Below are 14,217 nucleotides of genomic sequence, written 5' to 3'. Positions count from 1 at the left end.
TTTAGAAAGTTTAAATGAAATAAGGTCTGAGCACAGTGTCCTGTGTCTAATAAGCTCTCAAATATTAGTGATTACTAGTTGTATTATGCTGTGTTAGCAAAAACAAGGGCACCATTGTAGGAGTAGAATTCTGGAATAAGATGGCTATTGAAGTTAAGGAAAATGGGGTCAGTATCTGGATGGTTGTCTTATATCCCTGAGCTATTGATAGGAGATGGAAGTGGACAAGAAGACTGAGGAGCTGAATTTCTTAATATTAGAGAGTGAACAGGAAGTTGGTAGAAGATAGAAGAGGGACTTTGTAGGTGACCCTCAAAGGAGAGATGGATTCTGTTTGATTTTGGACATGGAGCCATCTGGAGAAATAATGGGAAGATCCAGTAGGCCCCTGTGGGAGCTGGGGGGTTGCAGAAAGAACTCCAAGAAGAGCTGGATTTTAGGTAATTTCATATATGTATCTTTCAATAGCATGCATTCATTCAGCAAATAGCCATGAAGCACATAACACAGGCCAGACACTAGTCTAGACACTCAGGATACAGTAGTAAACAAATCGCACAAGGTTGCTTGCATTTTTGGAGTTTGAATTTTTTTTTTAAGATTTATTTATTTATTTATACAAGCACTGGGTACAGTCAGAAGCTCGGGAGGGTGAGAGAATTCACCAGAGCCAGAGCGGGAAACAGTACAGGCAGACTGATGATACACTGCTGAGAGGAGCAGCGGGTGGCAGGAGAGGTCTGCGCACCATGTGGGACTCTTGCCCGGTGGCCGGGGATCAAACCAGCGCTGCAGAGGCTTGATGGCAGCTTCACTGCCCAGTGCTCAACTGCTGCGCCACCAGGGAGGCCCTGGAGTTTGAATTTATTTTTAGATATTTGGTAGGAAGTAAAAGCCAAGAAGTCACATGAAGACTTACTAGTTCCAAAAAGGGTATTCTGTTTCTGTTCATTTCAAAGTCTTTTTCAGAGCCAAAGTTTTTGGGTCAGAGTAAGGAGGGATTTTTTTTTTTTTTCTTAATATTTTCAGATCTGTCTCTAAGCCAGACCTTTTAAGGGGAATCTTACAAGCTCTGCCTTCAAAAAAGTTTTAGTCATGTTTTTTAGGACTCAGGATATGTAGAAAACAGTTAATCTTACTGAAGCTGCAGCCCCTTATTTAGCTATGTACCTCCTCAATTTCACTGAGAACAATATCAAGCATCTGCTTAGGCAGATTTTAAATCTGAAAGGTAGATTATTGAAGTATAGAAAGAAAAAACAATCAGGTCATAGGAAATTAGAGATTGTGAAGTATATGTAAATCAAAAAGTCCCTGGAGGGTGAGGAGTAGTCTCAATGTGAATTGAGGTATACCATGTCTTCTCTTTGTTGAGCAAGAATGACTTTCAGAAATTTTCAGTGAAAAGCTAGCTTCATTAAAATGCCGTAGTATTCATTGCCTAGAAAGCAGAAGACAGGGAGAAGTTGGTGGAATATTATTAGATGTACTTAAACATGTGATAATGTGTTGCTTAGCTTCCAATTACTAGTAGAGTTCAGAGGCCAGGAAGGTTGCCAACTCATTCATCTGATCATTACTTATCTTGATCAAAGACCCAGGAGAGTATATACTGAAATAATAAACTTTCATTAGCTTTTAATGTTTTTCCTTAAAGCCTTTATTTTAATACTGTGAAATCAGATTTCAGAGAATGTCATAATTAAGGTTTTCATAAAAAGAAACATTTAATACTGTTAAAATATATAATGACTGGGCCTCCCTGGTGGCGCAGCGGTTGAGCACTGGGTTGCGAAGCTGCCCGCAGCCTCTGCAGGGCCGGTTCGATCCCCGGCTGCTCCCCGGCCACTGGAGGAGGGTCCCACATGGCGCGCAGACCTCTCCTGCCACCCGCTGCTCCCCTCAGCAGTGTACTTCGGTCCTTCTGCCTGCTCTGCTCCCCGCTCTGGCTCTGGTGAGTTCTCTCACCCTCCCGCGCTTCTGACTGTACCCACTGCTTGTATAAACAAAACAAACAAGCAAGCAAACAAATAAATAAAACATGCCTCTATTAAAAAAATATATATATATATATAATGACTCCCAGTGCTATCTGAATTCATTCACATCATAAACCCACTAAAGTGAGCTTTAATCTCTATTATTACTGTGCTACCTTTACTTAACCTTTTTTTTTTTTTTATTTATACAAGAACCGGGGTATAGGCCAGATGCACATGAGGGTGAGAGGATTCACCAGAGACAGAGCGGGGAACAGAACAGGCAGACTGACAAAATACACTGCTGAGGGGAGTAGCGGGTGAGACAAGAGAGGTCTGCTCGCCATGTGGGTTGCTCCGAGGCCAGTGGGGATCGAACCAGCACTGCAGAGGCTGCGGACAGCTTCACAGGGCTGCGCTCAAACACCTTCACCACCAGGGAGGCCCCCTTTACTTAAGCTTAATGTATAACACTTTCAACAACAATCTTTCCTGGAGAGATTATTATATAGTACTTCAAGGTGACAACTTTGAATGGAAAAGTACTTAGGTGGATATTTATTTTGATATATTTACTTGTAAGATTTGTCAGATTACAGTCACAGGTCATACTGAATTTTGACTGTAGCGAGTCATTTGGTAAATCAGGTATAAAATTTATGTTCTGATAGAAAAAAGTTCTAGCATGAAAAATGACTAGGCAAGCTTTTGTAGTTTACATACGGCTACTCAGGAATCATCCCATCCTACTCTTTTTGGAGCCCATTGAATTGGGTTCAAGCTCCGATTCAGGTAAGAGCAATAGAAGGTAATAGTTTTTGAGTTTAAACTATGTGTCAGAATTTGCCTAAATGTCTTACTTAGTTCTTAAAACAACCCTATAAGGTATATATTGTCCTTATTTTACTGATAAGGAAAGTAGGTTTAGACAAGTTAAGGTGGTTACCAAGTTGACACCTAACCTGATGGAAAGCTTAGATTTTAATTCACATCTGATTCTACAAGCTTGATCAAACCCTCCCACATCAACACCTGGCTTTCCTAGTCAACAGGATCCAATCATCACACAAATTTACAGCTTTCCATATGATGGAGGTGGACTAGACAACGGTTACATTTCTTTCTAGGTTTTTCTGGAAGTGGGATTATATCAGTCCTTGTATTAGAGATTTTGTTTATTTTCACTAAGGAAGCTAAATACTGATGGTGAGGATTTTTCCGTTGCAAGATGCCAATTTTTACTTTATTAAAATAATTCATTCTTGGTATAGAAAAATTACAACGAAGAAGTGTATAAAAGAAAGTCCCTTAACTGTCACACCAGCACTCAGTCATCGGTCACACCAACTGTTCTGTTGTTTCCCTCAACGGGCTATTTAGATCCCCAATAGCTTTCTTGAGGGAGCAGCTAAGATTCTAAATCTTTGATTTATTGTAATGTTTCTAACAATTGGTGAAATAGAAGAGTGACATTTACAGATGATTTTTTTCTTATTCTAAAAAGTCAATTCATATCTTCCAGCTCAGCTTACCCACATAAAGAAGTTAAATTTCAGTACTTAAGGGAAGTAACTTACACTATTATAAAAGGTAAAAACTGCAAAAGACAAAAGAATATACTAAAATGTTTATAGTTGTTTTACCAAGGTGACAGGACTACAGTCCTTTTCTTTCTAGATTGCATTTGTGTTATTCATGTAGTGAAACAAAAGGTAGTTCTAAGAAAACCATTCCTGATAAGGACATGCTAGAGTAGTTGATTGGATATCAGCGCAATAACTAACACCAAACTAAATCTTTATTGACTAAACAGCTTTTAAAAACTATTACTGCTATTTCTTTTTTAGGTTATTTTTATTTCTGTTATAAAATCTCAGAATTAAAGATAAATCCATAATTATCTGAACTGTACCATAAAAATTCTTAAACTCATTGTGTGGGTTCAGTGCATTAAATATTTATTGAGCAATTATCATATGCAAGGCACTGTAGGTGTCAGATGAGTGAAGTCCATTACAATCCTCAAGGGGTCAAGGTTTGGCAAGGGAGATAAAACAAGAACCCCATCTAATACCGGAAGGTTCTGTTTTTAAGGGATTTGTTGCAAAATGCTAAGGATGCAGAGACAAGCATCATCTCTAATGAAAAACAGTTGAATTTGAGCTTGATCTTAGAAAAATGGGTGGGATTTTTCATACTCAGAGGTCAGAGACTTAGTGGAGGGAAGGATAACAATAGACGTAGAGGTAGCAAGACCAGGGCACATGAGAAAGAATAAGGAGTCTGTTAGGCTGGAGGCTACATTAGATGTAGGGGAGTGGACACATAAGACTGGCACCAGAGTGGGGGTTTTAAATGTAAGCTGCAAAGTCAAAGCTTATAGCTAATGGGTAATTTGATGGGGGTGTGGAGCGGGTATGCTTTGAGAAGGAAAAGTGATATAATCAATGTTGGCTTAGGACAGTTCCTTTGGCCAATTTAACATCAGGTAAGGGGATTGAGGGAAAACAAGGATGAGGAAGATGAACCCCCAATGAAAGATAATTGAGGCCTAAGCTTTTTGGTATATGGCATCAGATGAAAGTTGTGATATTTTGTAGAAATATACTCAGTAACCAGGGACCTAAGAGCCAAAGAGACTGAATTCAAATCTTAGCCTCTAAGTAGCTATGTACTAAGAACTTTGTTCCCCTAAACTTGTCTCATCCTCCACAAAATGGGCTTAAGCACCCTTATAGGCTTCCCATGTGGTATGCAATTATTCTTATAACACATTTAGCATAATCCTGGCACACTTGGTAAATACTCAGTACATGAAATGCCACTGATTGTTCTATATGGGGTTGGAGCTGGGCAGGAAAACAAGTGTCAGCTCCTGCTAACAAAGGAGACAATGTAGCAGCTGGGAGCATGGCCTGTGGAGGTAAGGCCTGTATTCAGCTCCACTACTACTAATCAGCTGTGATCTGCTGCTTAATCCTCTATCTCAGTTTCCTTAGTAGTAAAATGTGTATAGTACTAATACCTCTCCATAGAGCTGCTATGAGAATAAGGGCAACACATGCAAAATGTACAGTATATGCCTGCTACATTTTCAGCAACCGGTGTTAGTTACTGGGTGGAGAGCAGGGACTCCGAGTTGACGTACACCTTCCGTAGCAGGAGATAGAAGTAGAGAAGAGACATGCAACAGGGCATTAGACATGAAGGATGAAGGAAAGACCCAGACAGGACAGTCAAGGCTGGAGGTAGTCACGAGTCATTGGCACAGAGGTGATTATTATGGTTGTACAGATAGATGAGTCAGAAATAGGCCTAAGAAAACAAACAAATCTAGAAGACATTCTATAAGACAGATGACAGGGATTCTTCAAAAAGTGTCATGGAAAAAATTATGGGCTGTTCCAAACTAAGAGACTAAAGACATCAAAAGTAATGTAGGAACCTTGATTAAACCCTGTTTTTTAGAAAAGACAAAAAGATTCTGTTGGGACAATTGAGAACTTTTGAGCAAGGATTCTACCTTAGGCAATTATATTCTTAGAAATGATAGTCATATCACAACATGTAGAACAATATCCTTGTTCTTAAGAGATAGAAGCTGAAATAGTTAAGGATGAAGTGTCATGCACATATGGGGTGAAGAAAAAGTAAATATGATAAAATGTTAACAGTTCCCTCTAAGTGGAGGTTCTATATGGATAGTCATTGTCCTTGCCTTTGAACTTTTTCTGAATGCTTGAAAGTTTTCAATAAAAAGTGAGGGAAAAAAGAACCTGAAGAAAAATTGGGAACCAGGAAAAGGGGTTCTTTGGAGGAAGGGGTTCTACCAGGAAAAGGGGTTCTTTGGAGGAAAGGTAAGTTCTGTCTACCAAATGAGAAATTTCAAAAGAGGAGAAATTAAGCATAATGAAGGCTGAAAATAAATCACCATCTTTGGCCATTGGGAGACTGTGGTGGCTTCTTAGAAACCAGTGTAGTGTGACCTGCTGGCCATGGAATGCAGGATAAAGAATAAGGAGAAAGTACAAACTAGGCTCTTCTTGGGTGGTTGTCAGTGAGCAGCTTCTGGGCTGGGGGAGTCTGTCTTTTCAGTACAAGGAGGACTGAATTTTACTGAGAGTGTCTGGGAAAAGGGAGGGAATGAGCCAGAAAAAGAGGTACATTAATAGAGGAAGGGCCCAGTAAAGGTGGAAGAGGAATGGGTGAGAACAGAGATGAAAAGTTGGCCAAGGATGGGAGGGATGCCTAGAAGTAACGACTGTAGAGACACATGTGAAAGGAAGCACCACTCCTAGCAACAGGGGGATGAGGTCACATATTGTTAGTCCTGCTACAAGAGGCGTGAGACAGGAAAGTGTCACTACAGCTGCCACTGGGTCTGAAGTGGGAAAGAACATGGCTGAGGTAAGAAAGGGTGCACTTGGGCAAGCCCGGGAAGGGCGCCAACAGAGGGGTACTCCCAGGCTGCCCTGATGAGGCACGGATAACGGGTAAAAAGCTGTCATGAAACTAATGAATGTCGGTCCCCTTTTTGGAACCTGGCACTGGACAAACATTCATTAGGAAATGAGTAAACTTCTCTTTTAGGGTAAAATGCTTTATCCTCATTTTCGTGGCTGCCCGGGCTCGTATATGGCCACGTGATGTGCCAGTCTCCCTGGATAAGGAAGCTTCTAAAAGTCACAGAATAAGGGGCTATGGCTCCATGAAATCTAGTTGACAGGCTGCCGGGACTCTCATTCTCAAAGGCAGAGGAAAGCCACCTGGGACACTGATGCCCACGGAAAGCCTACAGTCACTGGAGCCTGTGCTCCAAGCGCCCCGAACTCCAGAGCGTAATTTGGGTTCTACTCTTGCTTCCCAAGAGCTGCTGGAAGCCTCGCACTTGGAGAGCCTGATGACGCGAGGCGGCAGGAGGCCCGAGACTCTGCTCCCAGGTGATGGTGAAGACACGGACCAGGGTGCAGGAGCCTACAGGAGGACCTTCGTGATGATGCAGCCATCCCTCTCCGCGTCCGGCTCCTCTTTAAGCGGAGTCTGCTGCGGGGCAAGCGCCAAGGCCAAGGCGCCTTCGCGGCGGCTCACTTCCCGCAGCCGCGCCTGCAGCGCTTCCCTCTCGGCCTGCAGCTCCCGCCGGGCCTGGGCCACCGCGCGCTCCTCCTCCTGCAGGGCCCTCCGCCTGCGCTCCAGGGCGCGCTCGCCCTGCTCCACCGCCGCCTCGCGTCGCGCCAGCTCGCGCTCGCGCAGGCTCCCGCGCACGGCCAGGGCGCGCATCTGCTCCAGCAGGCGCGCCCAGTCGCCCTCCGCGGCCGCGGCGGGGCCGGGGGCCGGCGGCGGCGGGCAGGGGCCGGCGGGCGGCGAGCGGCGGGCGGCGCTCTTCTCCAGCTCCCGCCCGTGCGCGCTCCTCAGGTGCTTCCACAGTGCCGGCGTGCCCGCGTGGAAGCCCGGGCCGCGGCTCACCTGCTCGCCGCAGAGCCGACAGGTGGCCCAGTGGCCCGCCGCGTGTCCCGGGCGCGCGGGCGCCAGGTGAAAGTAGCCCCAGGCCTCGGAGTATGGCGCCCCCAGGCGGCCGGGAGGCGCCGGCGCCAGCCCCGCGCACGGGCCGCCCAGAGCCGCAGCGTCTTCCGGCCCGCGGGTCTCGTCCATGGTCACGGCCAGCTCGTCACTCCTCATTCTGTCTGCAGCGTCTGCAGAGGTAAGGACAGGGTTACGTGTACACACATACGCACGCCGTGCTCAGCTGAGAATTTATTTCAGACGCGCAACTTCTGTGACTGTAGGTCAAGAGGAAACCTCACCTTCCTTTGATAACAGATAAAATTCCAATGGTTAGTTTGGATAAGGTGCCTGAGTTTCTTTTTCAGTATTTACTGTTTATTCGGGGGGGGGGGGGGGCGGGGCGGGCGGAGCGGAGAAAGTCTAGAATGTCTAGGCTTTCTTTTCTTAACTGGGAATTCTCTTCAAAATCAGATGGTTCCCCAGTTAGCAAGTGCTTTGCTAAAAATGGGAAGACACATTTTCTTAAATGGGAAGAACTAGCTAAGTAAGCGCTGTATAGATAAATCAATTTTACCTACTCTTTGCTCTCCTTAAAAAAAGAGTTACTGTCATTTCTCTCGGAATAAGAACGAATCATGCATTCCCTTAACGTGGCAGAACAACAAGCAGAAAGTAAAGCTTCAGGAGTGAAAAACTGATTTCTTCACTTTAGGAGCAGCAGGACAAGCTTTCTTTCAATGAGGGAACTTTTTTCAAGATGAAAATCTTTTTGTTTTAAAAACAATGTGCTAATGAGAAAACTGGCAGTACAGGCCATTAATTTTTTTTTTTAATTTAGGAAATAGCAATATACAAAGCAGCTGTCTAAACTTTTACCTTTAAATTAGATGGTGGGCCATGTCATGACGGCCATCGGGTCCCTGTCAGTGCTTCAGGGTATCCAGCCAACCCTAGTGCTCTGGTAGAGACACTGCAGAGTGACTCCTGAGTTCTGAAGAACCATCAGCAGTACTAGGAGTACATTCAGAGGACAGGCAGTCGAGTAAGAGAAATTCAATCAAACAGCCTTAAAATAGGTACTAGCAATACTGACTAGCACCTGTCCTTTTTGGTGTTCATTTTTTGTGATCTTCTCATAGGTGCTTGAGTCATAAAACAAATAAAACTAGTTTTCTGTATTGCTCATCCCAGCCACATTGACAAAGCCTAGTCAATACTTTTCGTTAAGTTAGAAAAATAAAGAGGAGTAATAGCTTCTTTCTTTACTCAATACAGTACGTGTTAAAGGGATCTGTATGAAGCAACAAAATTCTTTATTAGGAAAACAACTGGCCATTGCAGGACCCTATCAAACAAGGGGTGACAGACAAAGGTAAAGTTTGTCCTTGGGAAATAACTTCAAAAAGGAGCAAATGTGTGATTCTAGGCAAGTTTGCTTTGAAACTTTAAAATAAGAGAACATATGACAGACTCTTGGAGCTCTTCTGAGAATTTATTTCAAGGGGAAAATCAAGGCAAGATGGAGGGAAGATGCACAATGAAGACAACCAGTGTCCACTCATACTGTCAAGTTTTGAACCAGTAGCAGTGGAGATGACAAAGTTCCAGAATCTCACTAATGTCACTTGGAATGAATGAAGATAAACAACAGGAAAAATAAGTTGTTATAATAATTACAACAGCATTTAGTGTGAGCTTTTAATTCAATTGGTAAGTCTTGTTTCAGATGCATTCTAGTTTTCTAAACCTCATCCTGTTTTTCCCATCAAGCAAGTCCACTCAGGATCAGGCAGGACATTCAACTTCATCTCTCACATTAAACAAAAAGTAAATTTACCAGAATTATCAAAAAAGACAAATGCCAGTTGTTTTCTAACAAAGGAAATAGCTAGGTACATATCTTCTGATACAGTATGCATTGATTTGGATATGATTACTCATAACGACAATTAGTAGAAAAGGTCTTTATAAAATAAAGGCTAGATTTACCCCTATGGGTATATTAAGTTGCTAAAGTCCCCAAAGTAGGAGTGGTGGGATGAAGAGGGGAGTTTCAGAGCACCTTTAAGAATAACTTGTAATGGTTATGTGAAATGGTTATTAAACAGACAAGGTTTTGGTCTTAAAAATATTTTTTGTGGCCAAACTTTAACTAAAATTATTTTCTACACTTACTTTTTTTAAAATAGAATTTTATTTCCTTCTACATTTGAATCTTATCTTTCCAGAGGTCCCTTTTTTTTATTGCTGAATATACATAAGCATGGTGAGAATAATATAATGAACCTCTGTTTTCTAAATCAGAAGAGATTTAAAGTTTTTGCATAATATCAAGAGTTTGGCCTTGCATTCTTGAGTTGGGTATTAAAAATTGCACAAAACCTAAAGACTCTCTTACCTGTGTCACAATCTGAGAATAATCATTACTGATGTTCTTGTAAAAGTACCAAAGGTGACAATAACTGTCATGCTTTACCTCCCTGTAAGATGTCTCTGGTTTCTTCAAATCTGGAATGTCCTAGTAAGAGGCACATACATGGATGCCATCTCTTAGAAGTGTTAACGTGGAAAGAAGGGTGAGAAGCTCTGATTCTGATGTCTGAATCCTTTAGAATTGGTGGAAGGCCTCATCTGCGCCAGGGACAGGCAGCACTACAGTTGTTGGCCAGCACAGTGCTGCCCCTCTGAGGGCGGCAGAGGGACATCCTCTGCTTTGGCAGGCCTTCGCTCTTGGAGGTCTTAACCAGTGGAAGGCAGCACGGTACGCAACTGCCTCACCTTCTCAGTCCTCCACACACAGCTGCAGTCTGGCTCCATTTACAGTCTTCTGTTCAGATTCACTATCTACAGCGAGACTAGCAGTCTGTGGCTGCGGGGCATAACAGCCTACCCAGTTCTGCTAAACATACCCCCAAGCTCATTTAAATTGCCCCTCCAGTGTGGTGGGAGAGAAGCCGCGTAGTTAGCCTTCTTTTAGCCTTCTTGGCTCAGAGAGTTTTACACTCTTCAGCCATAACCCGAATACACAGAGATCTTACAGACTGACAAGAAAAAGACAAACAGCCCAAATGGAAAATGGGCAAAAAATATGAGTAGCCAGATGACCTAAGAGCAAAATCAAATGGCCGGAAATTTGTGAATAGACACAATATCATTTATGTACAGAAAGTGCTGTTGAAGTAACAATGAGGTCTTGTTTTACATCCATCTTGGTAACAAAAATATAAAGATCAGCCAACTAAAGCTAAAAGGGAGTCAGAAAAAGGGATTTATTACTCATGCTTTACTAGGAGGGCTATGAAAGCTTTTAGGAAAGCATTCTGGCAATGTATTAATTAAAAATAGGCAATCAGAGATTTCTGGGAATCTATTCTGTAAAACAAGTTGTATTTGCAATATGTAAAGTTATATGTATTAGGGATGTTTATTACAGTGCTAATTTAGAATGGCCAAGAGACTGGGCACGAAGGAATGCCTATCAGCAGGAGAATGGCTGGGTAAATTATGTATATGCACTCATTAAAAAGGATAGATTGGAGTTCTGTCAGATGATCTAAAGAGACTGCTGAAGGAACTACTCAAGGAAGAAAGCAAAATGTAGAAAAGTGTATAATACAGAGAGCTATATAGCGCATGTGCACACAAACACACACACACACAAACTATGGGTTGAGGAGGCTGTAGCTAATGTGATAGGAGGGTGAAAAATGAAAAGAAAAAAAGGTCTTAAGAAAGCATGCATATGATCTTGCATCTACATTTAGATAGAGTATATCACTTAGGTCTATACATAACTGAAAAATAATTGGTATAAAACATTCCTCAGGCACATGAACTCAGGCGGTGCTAGGCAATCTTAACTATGGAGGCTGGAGCAGACAGTCTGGTGGCAAAGCCCATGGACTGGCTGCTCAGAGATCTTGTGCACACAGTCTGCCACCATCTGGCCGTGGAGGGAACCCACTGTGGGGTTGCTCAGTATGGGATTTTTCACTGTTCCCTAACCAAAAGGAGATTCTACCTCCATAGGAGATTGATGTGATGGGAGAGCAGACACTTCACTCATCTCCCTGGTATAGGCCAGGTACTCAGGGGATGTTACCTTATATGGGGTGGGTCCCACTCTACATTTCTTGATCCTAGCTCACTTGAGTCTCCATCTGCTCATCTGTCAAGGGAGATGACAAGATCATCTGTCTCTGAATTGGTGGCTGAAATTAGATAATGCAAATGATCTTACTAGTGGACTCTGCAGTGCTTTATAAATTCAAGGCCTGAGCAAAAAGCTACCAGTATTTACTGCTCATATTAAGATCTTAGTGGCTAAAAAGCAGTGTTAGTTTTCTCTTTGACATTCTATTATGCAATACATAGTTTAAGTTTGAAAAATTAAGGTCTTTTTTTTAAGATTTATGTATTTTTATACAAGAATTGGGGTACAGGTCAGAGGCACGGGAGGGTGAAAGGATTCACCAGAGACAGAGTGGGGAGCAGAACAGGCAGAGGGACTGAAAGCACTGCTGAGGGGAGCAGTGGGCGAGACAGGAGAGGTCTGCCACGCCATGTGGGAATCTCCCTGGCCGGCTGGGAATTGAACCCGCATTGCAGAGGCTGCGGTCAGCTTCACAGCGCTGCGCTCAACCAGCTGTGCCACTGGGAGGCCCTTAAGGGGATTTTTGAATACAGAAATTATAGGGAGAGAAAGAATAACAGCTCCACCTCCCCAAACAGGTGAAATTTATTTTCACTTTTCCAAACTGACCTTCACGTAGAAGACAATGATTAGCTAGAGTCCTATGATATATACATTTTTTCCTTACCAGGTACCCAACAAAACCACATACCCATTCACTGATGTTTAGCTAACAAGATAAAAGTGAAAAATAAGAGACTGCTTCATTTTCCCTTAAATAATTTTAAAACTATCGGAAAAGCTCAATGAATGTGATCCTTTTGCTTACACCAGTCACTCCATTCACTCTCATTCAAACACTCCAGTGCACAGTTCACGGTCAGGTACGTGCCTGTTGCCCAGGATGCCAAGGGGAGTACATGGTCCCTGCCCCGCAGAAGCCCACCAACTGATGGTGAGAGATGCTGCCACCAATAATTCTAATAATAGTAAAGGCCAGAGCAGTGTCTACTTGTGAGAGTGAGAAGGGCTTGGCCGAGGGGCCCTATTCAGACATTTGTGTGCGCAACAGTCATTCTTCAGCAGCTTTTCCCTTCCCCACTGCCCTCACGATACAAAAATTCACAAAAACACATTACTGCCAGTGCTAACTCACAAATAAATGTCTCATGCTTGAGTCGTAAACTAGGCTTCCAAGCTCATATTTTAAAATAACGTTTCTTGCAGCTAAATAAAAGCATTACTAGCAGGAAATTAATTTAACAGTGGAAATTTTGCAGTCTAGTTTCAAGGGGCGGGCAGAAATGAAGATGATTTTTAACTACTTTGTGAAACAGGGGAGAACACTTCTGTTGATACCACACCTCTGAACTCTCCTGAAGAAATTCTAGTCTTCTAATAACCTATCAGATTAAAACCCAGATTCCTCATATGATATCCCTGAATAGCAACATAGAGGATAAAAGAAGAGATTAAAATCTGGATGAACAATTTGTGTAACTCTGACTGTAACATTGAGAATCATCCTATAAACCACCCAAGAAAGTTAATTTTATTATTTTAAACTTAGGCTTGTATACATACAAAATGTTAGGCAGCTAAAGGCCAGAGTTCTCAAAAATAAATAACAAATGAATTAGAACTTTATTTGTTCTTTATTGTCAAGGTTGACCACTTCAGGTGGACTATGTATATATAGTTGAGCTTGGACCTTAGGTGAGAGAGTCACACTAATGTGAAGTCCACACAGACTTGTGTAGCAACACTAAAAACATTTCGATTTACTCCATCCACCAGTAACTTTAATCAAACTAAAACATAATAATTAAAACAAATAATTAGCCTTGACAACTGAAGCATCAAGGAAACCAAGCATCAAGGAATCCATTCATCTCTTACCTGTCTGTCTCTGTTGAAACAGTAGTTTACTGATATGTGTCAGTCTATTTATAAACAGATCCAGACAAGTAATATTCGTCTGGAAACACCAGGTTGGAGGCTTAGATGAAGTTAAAAGGTTAGTAAAAATGCCTTCTAAGTGGAAAATGTGGATACCTGGGTCAGAGAATAAAGGGGCAAGTATGAAAAATATTTAGAAAAAAGGTTACACATGGGCTGTAAAAAATTTACTGCATCTACAGCTAATTATCTGATGAATCAGAGGTAGTCTTTAATTGTGATAAGCCAAACTCTTAGATAACTCTGCGGTGAGCTAAAAGGCTCAGAAGAAATCTCTCCACTGATGTGTTTTTTAAAATTCCCATTGTAAAGTGTTCTGACTTACAGGTCACCTTTGTTTCAGGTCTACATTACTTTGATACGTATGTTCTTAGAAAGAAGTGTGTTAATTCATTTTATCTTGTAAAATGCATAATTTAATATGAAATCGAGTGATTTAAAGTTGCCCACAGAGTTTTTTAAATTGTGAATTACTTGGGTTTGGCTTTTGCCCTTTTTTTTGTACTTATTGCTAAGTATCTTTTATTGTCAGTGTACATGTAATACATTAATGAAAAGTCCAGAAAATGAGTACCCTAATTATGTCAATTTATTAAACTATTGCTACAGCAGTTTCTCTGAAACACTCTATCTTGGCTTATTAGA

At 42.0% G+C, this 14,217-nt stretch overlaps 1 protein-coding gene across 1 annotated transcript; it reads right to left on the bottom strand.

Annotated features, from left to right (window-relative positions):
* Positions 1-6,953: 6,953 nt before the first annotated feature.
* On the bottom strand, positions 6,954-7,686 carry ZBED3 (zinc finger BED-type containing 3; the record flags this gene model as incomplete). Its single annotated transcript, XM_084233474.1, has 1 exon — positions 6,954-7,686. The coding sequence occupies exon 1, from the start codon at positions 7,653-7,655 to the stop codon at positions 6,954-6,956; it is 702 nt and encodes a 233-aa protein (XP_084089600.1). The 5' UTR covers positions 7,656-7,686.
* Positions 7,687-14,217: the final 6,531 nt, after the last annotated feature.

This window comes from Talpa europaea (genome assembly GCF_964194135.1).
Source record: "Talpa europaea genome assembly, chromosome: 5".
Taxonomy (NCBI): Eukaryota; Metazoa; Chordata; class Mammalia; order Eulipotyphla; family Talpidae; genus Talpa; species Talpa europaea.
Note: the sequence above shows the minus strand (reverse complement) of the source record. Positions and strands in the feature narration are given on the sequence as shown.